Source organism: Schistocerca cancellata, chromosome 1 (assembly GCF_023864275.1).
Source record: "Schistocerca cancellata isolate TAMUIC-IGC-003103 chromosome 1, iqSchCanc2.1, whole genome shotgun sequence".
Lineage (NCBI taxonomy): Eukaryota > Metazoa > Arthropoda > Insecta > Orthoptera > Acrididae > Schistocerca > Schistocerca cancellata.
The window spans coordinates 1,037,859,124-1,037,871,535 of NC_064626.1; the positions used below are offsets into that span (position 1 = coordinate 1,037,859,124).

General features: G+C 39.5%; 1 protein-coding gene across 2 annotated transcripts in view; it reads right to left on the bottom strand.

The window, feature by feature from the left end:
- LOC126089994 (solute carrier organic anion transporter family member 74D) overlaps nucleotides 1-12,412 on the bottom strand; it is a 258,239-nt gene that overhangs the window by 33,408 nt on the left and 212,419 nt on the right. For both annotated transcript variants that reach the window (XM_049906953.1, XM_049906952.1), the window contains exon 8: nucleotides 10,058-10,205. In XM_049906953.1, coding sequence (XP_049762910.1) covers nucleotides 10,058-10,205 — 148 coding nt within the window. The remainder of the gene's footprint in view (nucleotides 1-10,057; nucleotides 10,206-12,412) is intronic.

Sequence of the window (12,412 nt, forward strand, 5' to 3'; positions counted from 1 at the left end):
AAACCTGTATACAATGTATCCAGTGCAAAACGTAGGCCCATGAAAATATCCTGGTTGCCACTTGTCGAATACTGTTTCTAGTACTCCATATCTCAATCGCTATTCTGTAACCCTCAAAATGTTTCTTCTTTCCAGTTTTCTAAAAGTTTGTTATTCATTTTATTTGTGAATGACATAAATACGAAAGTAAGTAGAACAGAAAATTTTCCCATAAATCTTTGTTAAAAGCATGTATTTTGGATAGCTAGCTGGCCGCTGTGATCGAGCGGTTCTAGCCGCTTCAGTCCGGAACCACGCTTCTGCTACGGTCGCAGGTTCGAATCCTGCCTCGGACATGGGTGCGTGTGATGTCCTTAGGTTAGTTAGGTTTATGTAGTTCTAAGTCTAAGGGATTGATGACCTCAGATGTTAAGTCCCATAGTGCTTAGAGCCATTTGAACCATTTTTTTTTGGATAGCTATGAGCCATTTACTAAAACAAAACAGTATTCCGTAACTACCTCTTTTCCTCTATTAATAGTGCCAAACAGAAAAACAGTTGACGATCACAATTTAGAAAGTACCCAAGCCGAGGTATAAGTGAATGCTTCTGAGAGCAGATGCGAGAGTTTGTTAATTAACATGCAGTTAAATAAAATATATTCGGTTAATATCTTAGTGAGAAGAAATAGGTGTCTCTGGAAATCTGCCAGATTTTGCAAACGCAGCACTGACGGTATCAAACGCATTTATTTTCTTCCCTAGGAAAGTATAAACAAGCTCTTTTTATTTCGGATCTCCGTATGTTTTTCTTCCAAGCCTGTAATCTGTTTTTAAATCAGCGACAATACCTAGCTTACAGTTTATTTGTTTGCGTAACAGTACATTCGTAATTGAGCATTCAGTGAATGTGTATCACACATGGCCGGCCGCGGTGGTCTAGCGGTTCTAGGTGCTCAGTCCGGAACCGCGTGACTGCTACGGTCGCAGGTTCGAATCCTGCCTCGGGCATGGATGTGTGTGATGTCCTTAGGTTAGTTAGGTTTAAGTAGTTCTAAGTTCTAGGGGACTGATGCCAACAGATGTTAAGTCCCATAGTGCTCAGAGCCATTTGAACCATTTTTTTTTTGTATCACACATGTTTATTTGCTTTGTGCTTCCTTTACTTACGGTTTCGACGACTTGAGGGACAAATATCACTTAGGGTTCATTAAAGTAACCGAAAATAGCTGTTTGGTATCATTCGTCGTCTGTTTGAGGATCTGAGTGTTAACAAAAACACACATTGTGGTCCCCAGAGGCTATTACAAATGTCGACGAGCATAATTCTTGACTGGACAAACATCTTTAATGGCAGAAATAAAAGGATAAAAAAAGTTCATTGTATTGAAATGTTGACGACTGCAGTAACATAAGTGCAAATTTCGATAGAATTATACAGTTTTAAAGAAGTGGTTACCATCAAAGCGAAGATAAGTGTTAACAAACCTGTAAACATGTACGACATGTCAAAACAATTGAAATGTGCTACAGAAGAAATAGAATCAGAAGCTGGTGAGTCTGTGAATAAGTTTGTAGAGTTAGTAACTCACTCTTGAATTTGTTGTGAAGAAACGTAATATGAAAATAGCGTCCTAGGGGTGACTGGGTTTTGAAAATCTCACAGAGACTGTAGAGCTAAAACCGGTTAACCGTTTAAATTAGAGTGACTAAGACTCCGAATTTTAAAGTTTATTCAAACATTAACTCGGACGTCAGCTAGGTCAAAACAACCTCAGTTAATAAAAGTTAATGGACTGTGTGATTAAGTCCAGCGTTCGAAGCCACTCACTCTACTATTGTTCCATCGTAGAGATAAATGTAGGTGTCTTATGTAAGCACAGTCACAATTTATATCGGTTGCTAGTGCGCCAGTAAGAGAAGTGCTTTTGTGACAGAAGTCCTGGCCTGCTATCAGTCTGCGAACCATTGGCTCTCAAGAGATCGTCCTAGATGCAATGCGTGCCGGCGGCCATCTAACGGTCCTCGCTTGGAAGTTCTCTTTGCATCGAAGCAAGTTCCTATGATCTCGTTAGAAACACAAAGCTGTTCTAGTAAACATATTGTGCTTATGAAATCCTCGTTTGTTTACTTCTGCGATGCTGTAGACGACAAAAGTAGTGCAGCTATTCCAATCCTGGTACACTTTGTCACTTAAGTGATATTGAAAAATGTAAGGGCAGTGTGGATTGGCTATGTGTCAAGGGGAATGATGTCGTAAAAGACCTCGAAAGCATGATGGCATCAAGATGGTGAAATCCATGATGGAGCTGGTGGTAAATTAAAAAAGTACAAGATAGCGGTAAATTACAAAGAATTTAAAAATTCCAAGGTGGGGCGGCTAGCCTAGTTGTCAGTTAGTTAGTTACATGTTCTATAGACCATTTCAATGATTATTTATCGAAATGATGTGGAATTAGTTTCTTTACAAGACATGTAAATGTGATTAGTGATAACATAAATGAACACTTTTTTTTATTTTTACTAATGCAACAACACTAAAAACATATTTTTTAAAATTTTCCTACAGGGTATCAGTTTTTAATCAGAAATTCGTCCATGCAATAGAAGAAGTTATCCCAGAGAAATGAGTTTAGGTTAGATTTAAAACTTGTTTTGCTACCTGTCAGACATTTTATGTTATCGGGCAAATACTCAAAACTTTTTGTTGCTGTGTATTGATCTCTTTTCTGAGCCACCGACAGCTATAATAATGGGTAACAAAGGTCATTTTTTCCCTACAGTGTTGCAGGTATGGACATTACTGATCTCATATTGCAATGGGTCTCATATTGCAACGAATTTCATTAGCGAATATATGTGCTGCACCTGTATAGTTAAAATGACTAACTCCTTGAAGCTGTACCTACAGAGTGACTGCACGTGAATACTGCATATTATTCTTACTGCTCGCTTTTGTGCAATCAATACTTTCTTTCTAAGTGATAAATTACCCCAGAACATTATTCCATAAGACATTATTGATTGGAAAAATGCGAAGTAAGGCAGTAAGTTAATTCATTTGTTTTCAGCCCTAGCAGCTATACGCAGAGCAAACGTAGTTGAACTTAATTCTTTGAGGAGCTCAGTAACGTGCTTCTTCCCGATCAGGTTTACATCAACATATGCACCAAAAAATATGGAGCATTCTACCCTATTACCTGACTCCCGCTCATGTGCTACAGCTATTGTTGGTATGACTGTTTCTTGTCGAGAAATGAATGTAGTGTGTTTTTTTTTCAAAATTAAATGCTTTGTAACCCATATCCTTCCCCTCCTTGTGCTCTCTCGACCCTCTCCCTTCTGCCCCCTCTTCAAAAATCTGAGCATATTGCTTTACCTGCTATTGAAACGAAACAGCAAATTACAGCCTAGAATTTTAGTTCCTATTAAAATTAAACAATCACGGTGTTGCTGCAGAGCATCCATCTTGGCAGAGCTCGAACCCATCTCGAAGATGTGAATTTATTGCGCCATATACAAAAGTATTAGCCAAAAAACTATGTAAATGAGTGTAACTTATATATCTCCGCATCTAAAAATCGATCAGTATCACAGACACAGACACACACACACACACACACACACACACACACATATACGCACACGGTGTTTATGCCATAAACATACAGGCTAAGCAGTACTTGGGAAAGTCCATACTTCAATCTCTGTACCATAATTGGTAAGCAAGGTAAATATTTTTCACAACTAAATCATTCTACGATGCGTGTTAAGTTTCAAAGTGTCTCTTTCCAAGACTAAAATGTCAGAAGAAAAACATCAACAACATAAAAAATGCAGTATTTATCTCCACATACACACATACAGACGTGTATTCACACACACATACATACATACATCAAAACTGCTGTCTAAAATAGGACTGTTGACTCTCAAATTAACTATTATTACCTTGTCTAAACAGTTACAAATACGTGTGGCTAAATATAACATGCTAAACATACGCTTTAGGCCTGAATGAGGCCGTTTACCAAATCACACTTGACGAAGCCTATAGCAGCAAGCCTGTCACGAACTAATAGGTATTCTGAACTACTGCAAGCTACTGGAAGAATACAATTAATTATTCTGTAGGCCTACACTTCGTGTAAGAGACAGTGGGCCCTCAAATTAAACATTTCCAATGCTAAATTGTCCCATGATGTTCGGCATATGTCACAGTATTAATACAACAACTAAAATGCCTGGAAAACTTTGTCAGCAACGAATGTTTGTTTCAATATTAATTCGACAGCTAGTCAACAAATCTGTCAGCAACACACACAATACTTACGCCATGTATTAAAATGGTATGTCCATATACACAAATCTTCCAAAACATGGGAAAAGTGTTGCCCTTTAGATTTGAGGTTCATATTGTTGCTAGTTTTACAAGGTTTTCAACAGTTCTTCAACCTAGCAAGCATCATTTTAGGGAGGAAGAAGATAATGCATAATGTTTTACAATGGAAAAATATAATCCATGTAACTGACAAGCTAATATTCTTTTCATTTGTATTTCAACTACAATAACTTGAGGTTATGTACAAATCTGGCTTTCGAGGAAGGCTGCAACATTGACCAAACCCTACTATTAGGCCTAGGCTCTCTAAAACGTTTATAGATTGTATCTCCCGTAATAAATTACTAAATAATATCAAAAATCTAATCAAAGTACATGATGGAAAATTACACAACACAAAAAAAAAAAATGGTTCCAATGGCTCTGAGCACTATGGGACTTAACTACTGAGGTCATCAGTCCCCTAGAACTTAGAACTACTTAAACCTAACTAACCTAAGGACATCACACACATCCATGCCCGAGGCAGGATTCGAACCTGCGACCGTAGCGGTCACGCGGTTCCAAACTGAAGCGCTTAGAACCGCACGGCCACACCGGCCAGCTACACAACACAGCCAAAAGACAAGGTAACTGACCAAACACCACTGGAGGAAGAAAGAAATACGAGGTTCATCATCATCATCATCATCATTTAAGACTGATTATGCCTTTCAGCGTTCAGTCTGGAGCATAGCCCCCAATATACAGTTCCTCCATGATCCCCTATTCAGTGCTAACATTGGTGCCTCTTCTGATGTTAAACCTATTACTTCAAAATCATTCTTAACCGATTCCAGGTACCTTCTCCTCGGTCTGCCACGACTCCTCCTACCCTCTACTGCTGAATCCATGAGTCTCTTGGGTAACATTGCTTCTCCCATGCGTGTAACATGACCCCACCATCTAAGCCTGTTCGCCCTGACTGCTACATCTATAGAGTTCATTCCCAGTTTTTCTTTGATTTCCTCATTGTGGACACCCTCCTGCCATTGTTCCCATCTACTAGTACCTGCAATCATCCTAGCTACTTTCATATCCGTAACCTCAACCTTGTTGATAAGGTAACCTGAATCCACCCAGCTTTCGCTCCCATACAACAAAGTTGGTCGAAAGATTGAACGGTGCACAGATAACTTAGTCTTGGTACTGACTTCCTTCTTGCAGAAGAGAGTAGATCGTAGCTGAGCGCTCACTGCATTAGCTTTGCTACACCTCGCTTCCAGTTCTTTCACTATGTTGCCACCCTGTGAGAATATGCATCCTAAGTACTTGAAACCGTCCACCTGTTCTAACTTTGTTCCTCCTATTTGGCACTCAATCCGTTTATATTTCTTTCCCACTGACATTACTTTCGTTTTGGAGATGCTAATCTTCATACCATAGTCCTTACATTTCTGATCTAGTTCTGAAATATTACTTTGCAAACTTTCAATCGAATCTGCCATCACAACTAAGTCATCCGCATATGCAAGACTGCTTATTTTGTGTTCACATATCTTAATCTCACCCAGCCAGTCTATTGTTTTCAACATATGATCCATAAATAATATGAACAACAGTGGAGACAGGTTGCAGCCTTGTCTTACCCCTGAAACGACTCTGAACCATGAACTCAATTTATCGTCACCTCTAACTGCTGCCTGCCTATCCATGTAAAGACCTTTAATTGCTTGCAAAAGTTTGCCTCCTATTCCATAATCTTGTAGAACAGATAATAACTTCCTCCTAGGAACCCGGTCATATGCCTTTTCTAGATCTATAAAGCATAGATACAATTCCCTGTTCCACTCATAACACTTCTCCGTTATTTGCCGTAAGCTAAAGATCTGGTCCTGACAACCTCTAAGAGGCCTAAACCCACACTGATTTTCATCCAATTGGTCCTCAACTAATACTCGCACTTTCCTTTCAACAATACCTGAGAAGATTTTACCCACAACGCTGATTAAAGAGATACCTCTGTAGTTGTTACAATCTTTTCTGTTTCCATGTTTAAAGATTGGTGTGATTACTGCTTTTGTCCAGTCTGATGGAACCTGTCCCGACTCCCAGGCCATTTCAGTTATCCTGTGTAGCCATTTAAGACCTGACATTCCACTGTATTTGATGAGTTCCGACTTAATTTCATCCACCCCAGCCGCTTTATTGCACTGCAATCTATTGACCATTTTTTCCACTTCCTCAAATGTGATCCTATTTCCATCATCATTCCTATCCCGTTCTACCTCGACATCTGAAACATTACTGATCGCATTTTCACCTACATTGAGCAACTCTTCAAAATATTTCCTCCATCTGCCCAAGGCATCCACAGGATTCACCAGCAGTTTTCCTGACCTGTCCAAAATACTTGTCATTTCCTTCTTACCTCCCTTTCGAAGACTGCTAATTACACTCCAGAATGGTTTTCCAGCAGCTTGACCCATTGTCTCCAACCTGTTTCCAAAGTCTTCCCACGATTTCAGAGGTTTTGACATGATTTTTATTGCGCCGTATCACTTATACTGCATGTTTTAGTCATACATATGGATAACTTCACAACACAAATTTTTTACATACAAAACAACATACTAAAGACGGTGATGGAAGAAAACAGACATAAAACATAGCCAATGACCATGGTGGGTCAAGACAAAGATGAAAAGTTGGTAACAATCTTTGCACAAAAAATATTTATCAAAACACCTCACAATTTCGAGTACGAAGACAAACATAGGTTACTTTTTGCAATACACAAGTATATTAAAATATCTCTAATCGCAAATGCAAATTCGAACTTTGCAATGAAAAAAAGATTATTTCTCCAAATATGTAAGACTTTGAGTACAAAACAGATGTGATATTACTGTCATAACGTAATTGTTGCATAAGACTAAAAAAATACACGTGGCTTGCTCATTGACACTACATATAAAAGCTTGTACATTTAACAGCATTTGTGAACATCTGTAGTACAATTCTTGTGCCACAGTTTGCAAGCGCAATGGACCCTCCAATCAAATATTTCCATATCTGAATTGTCTGTATTACACATAAAAAACACGTGTCTCGCTTATTGGCACCACTCAAATAAATTATAGGTTAGTCAGTAAGTATGGTTCGATCGCTGTACCATGCATTAACTTCATAAAAATATATAAAAATAGACTCTCTAACTTTGTAAAACACACATGGATGCTACTGTGATCCAACTTACAGCTTCAAGTGCATTTGCCAATTAGAATTACCAGAGTAAACGATGTTATTCCTGTGTCTAAATTCATCAAAAACTCGTACTACAACCGGTATCACCGATATCAAAATCAACTAACCATTATAATGATCCCTCATGCTAAGGTTCATCTGGCAGTTGAAAACATTTATCGTCTTCTCCTGTCACACAGTGCAGTATACCACCCTTTGATGAAAAAGTCTACTAAACAATATAAATAAGCTTTCTTGTAGGTAATAAATGCTGTGAACAGTAGCGATAAACACTCATATAGGTAATAAATGCTATGCCTTCAGCTCTCCACTTTGAAAGTCGCTCAACATTATAGCGACTTTGTGATGTAATATAAAACATTCGGCGACTTTTACTGATTAATGCTAACTTGTATTGTTCCACCATGGAAAGTAAATTATACTTTGATGAAATAGTTTATTGAACAGTAGAACACATATTCGTACAGGTAAGAAATGAGGGTTGTTGTGCTTTCAGCTACCCACTTTCATGCTAGACTGTTACCTCTATATTGAAATACAAACGTTTGTTATCCTCTGCCGATAATGCTGACTTATGTTATCGCATAGTGGGAACTACAATTCTACGCAGGCAAGACAGTGGTAGTTGACACACAAACATAGGCTTCCAGAATTGAACTACCATTCTAAAACCAGAAACTACCGTGTATGTGCCGTAATTTGCCAATGTATGTGTCATAACTTGACATTGACTGTAAGCTAGGTAATGGAGCTTAAAATCTGTATTGTAACATCTATAGCTAACAGTGTGTATGTGTTTGTATCTGCTGCTGAGGTGTCAGCTACTGGGGGTGTCAGCCAATGGAAAGGGATGGAGATGTCGGCTACTTGGGGCAATTTTCCAGTGTAAACACTTTCGAGTGTAACCATTTCCCAGTGTAACCATTTTCCACTGTAACCGTTTTCCAGTGTAATGTTTCTAAACAGATCAGTATAGAATGGCATGGATGGGAATGGAAAGGAGCAGATCAGAATGGGATGGAAGAAACTGGAAACGAATTGAATGGAAATGGATTGGAATGGACTGCAATGGAACGGAAAATATCAGAATTTGTCACAATTTCCGAGGCTGTGGTTCGATCCTAATAGCACAACTTCAGTTCCTGCGAGTGAGATGAGCAAGAGTGAAATGAATACCCTTGCTTGTCGCAAATGTTTGTTTCTTCAGAACAGGTCATGACTTTCAAAGTTGTGGTTACATTGGGATCTAATAGCATATCTTTCATCGTTGCGAGAGAAACGAGTAAGAATGAAATTACATTCATGATGTCACGAACATTTCGCTATTTTTTCGGTATGTGTTTCAGTTTCCGAGTTGGTGGTTAGGGTGCGACCTGAGAGCATAGATTATCGCATATTTTCAGCCAATTTTATCAGAAATGTTTTTTCCATAATGTATCGTATTCTCCAAGGAGATGTTTGGGGTGGAAACTATTACTTTTTTTATTTTTGAGTCATCAGACTTTTGACTAGTTTGGTGCAGCCCGCTACGAATTTCTCTCCTGTGCCAACCTTCTCACGTCAGAGTAGCACGTGGAACCTACGCCTATAATTACTTGCTAGGTATATTCTAATGTCTGTCCTCCTCCAAAGTTTTTACTCTCTACAGATCCCTCTACGAAAATCATAGTTATTCCCTGATGCCTTAACAGATGTCCTATCACGCTGTCCTTTCTCCTTGTCAGTGTTTTTCAGATATTCCCTCTCCCGCTGATTCTGCGGAGAATCCCCTCATTCCTTGCCTTATCAGTCCACCTAATTTTCGGCATTCTTCTGCAGCACCACATCTCAAATGCTTTGATTGTCTTCTTTTCCGGTTTACCCACAGTCCATGTTTCACTACCATACAATGCCGTGCTCCAAACGTACATCCTCAGAAATTTGTTCCTCAAATTAAGGCATATGTTTGATACTAGTAGACTTCTCTTGCCCCTTTTTGCTAGTGCTAATCTGCTTTTTATGTCCTCCTTGCTCCGTCTGTCATGGGTTATTTTCCTGACTAGGTAGCAGATTCTCTTAACTGCATCTACTTGGTGATCCTCAATTCTGATGTAAGGTTTCTCGCTGTTCTCATTTCTGCTACTTCTCATTACTTTCGTCTTTCTACGATTTGCTCTCAGTCCGTATTCTGTACTCATTAGACTATTGATTGTGTTCAACAGACTCTGTAATTCTTCTTCCCCTTCACTGAAGACCTCAATATCATTAGCAAATCTTATCACTGATATCCTTTCACCTTGAATTTTAATCCCACTCTGGAACCTGCCTTTTATTTCCTTTCATTGCTGCTTCGATGTGAGTGCTGTGATGGGCTACCCACTCCCGTTTCGTGATTAGTCGTGTTCACCTCCCGTCATTCATCATACGATCTTTTACCAACAGCAGCAAGCAATGGAAGGGCCGCCGACACTTTTAGCCCGCTGTGTACTGTAATACGATGGCAGACACTCACCTTGGTGCCGTTGTCGTTGATGTAGTAGTTGCCGCAGCCGGCGTGGCACGCCGATATGAAGGTGGTGCGGCCGTCGGCGGTGCACACGGGGGCGTAAGGCACGTAGTCGCAGTTGCAGTCCGCGTTGCACTTCGTCACCTCGGACAGCCTGCAACACGTATGTTGTTGTTGTTGTGGTCTTCAATCCTGAGACTGGTTTGATGCAGCTCTCCATGCTACTCTATCCTGTGCAAGCTTCTTCATCTCCCAGTACCTACTGCAACCTACATCCTTCTGAATCTGCTTAGTGTATTCATCTGTTGGTCTCCCCCTACGATTTTTACCCTCCACGCTGCCCTCCAATACTAAATTGGTGATCCCTTGATGCCTCAGAACATGTCACACCAACCGATCCCTTCTTCTAGTCAAGTTGTGATACAAACTTCTCGTCTCCCCAATCCTATTCAATACTTCCTCATTAGTTATGTGATCTACCCATCTAATCTTCAGCATTCTTCTGTAGCACCACATTTCGAAAGCTTCTATTCTCTTCTTGTCCAAACTATTTATCGTCCATGTTTCACTTCCATACATGGCTACACTCCATACAAATACTTTCAGAAACGACTTCCTGACACTTAAACCTATACTCGATGTTAACAAATTTCTCTTCTTCAGAAATGCTTTCCTTGCCGTTGCCAGTCTACATTTTATATCCTCTCTACTTCGACCATCATCAGTTATTTTGCTCGCCAAATAGCAGAACACCTTTAATACTTTAAGTGTCTCATTTCCTAATCTAATTCCCTCAGCATCACCCGACTTAATTCGACTACATTCCATTATCCTTGTTTTGCTTTTGTTGATGTTCATCTTATATCCTCCTTTCAAGACACTATCCGTTCCGTTCAACTGCTCTTCCAAGTCCTTTGCTGTCTCTGACAGAATTACAATGTCATCGGCGAACCTTAAAGTTTTTATTTCTTCTCCATTGATTTTAATACCTACTCCGAATTTTTCTTTTGTTTCCTTTACTGCTTGCTCAATATACAGATTGAACAACATCAGGGAGAGGCTACAACCCTGTCTTACTCCCTTCCCAACCACTGCTTCCCTTTGATGTCCCTCGACTCTTATAACTGCCATCTGGTTTCTGTACAAATTGTAAATATATTTCCGCTCCCTATATTTTACTCCTGCCACCTTCAGAATTTGAAAGAGAGTATTCCAGTCAACATTGTCAAAAGCTTTCTCTAAGTCTACAAATGCTAGGAACGTAGGTTTGCCTTTCCTTAATCTTGCTTCTAAGATAAGTCGTAGGGTCAGTATTGGCTCACGTGTTCCAATATTTCTACGGAATCCAAACTGATCTTCCCCAAGGTCGGCTTCTATTAGTTTTTCCATTCATCTGTAAAGAATTCGTGTTAGTATTTTGCAGCCGTGACTTATTAAACTGATATTTTGGTAATTTTCACAACACGTATACAGTCACGAAAATCTGATCACCTATGTCTCATTTAAAATAAAGCCTCTAAGAGCAGTGCACACGGAAACGTCATGGCGCTGATGTCTGTCAACTGTGGAGCAAGGACGTGGTGCGGACACAGCGTGGCTAGATCAGGCAGCTATGAGGTGGTCGTTCTACGGAATAGTGTAGAAATTTGTCCTCTCCATCCCTCCGCCACACACCGTCAGGTGGCTTGCGGAGTATGGATGTAGATGTAGATGTAGAAGAAATCAAGATAGCGATGCACTGTATCTTTGGCAACTGGTAAATATTCAGCAGCATTATAATTGAAAAAAGGTAAGAAATATGGCATATTCGACGTATAACGATGTTCATTTGCTCCGTATAGGATGTACATAAAGTCCGAGAACACCTTCAATTATTAATTGGACAAGAACCAAACATTGTGCAGATATCATACATATGTCATTTTGAAAGGTATGTGCTAAGGTCTGATCAGGGTAGATCCAGAAAATAAAGTCGATAGTTGTCAACCGCAAGGTGGAATGAGTATAATATCTTTGAGTAGGAGGATCTTTGATGATTAAGGGAGCCGGGCGCGAGCAGTAAAAAACCCGGTATTCGCAGCTAAGTGCCCGGAGGAAGCAGACGTGTGGTGACAGCTTTAAGGTAGCATTCGCGCTACGCAGTTTTCAGGTTGTACACCGAGCAAACTTTAGCACGTTAATAGGAGAAGCTATAAAATGATTTCAATATGGTTTTTGTTAAATAATGTTCAGAGTTAGGATTTGTATGTCCAAGTTTTGGCGCAGTAAGCGTTTTGTAAAAATATTTTGTAAGAGTGATTCGTGCTGCAAAAATGTTGGAAATGGTAGTTTTTGTATATGACTTAAAATTTTAAAATTCTA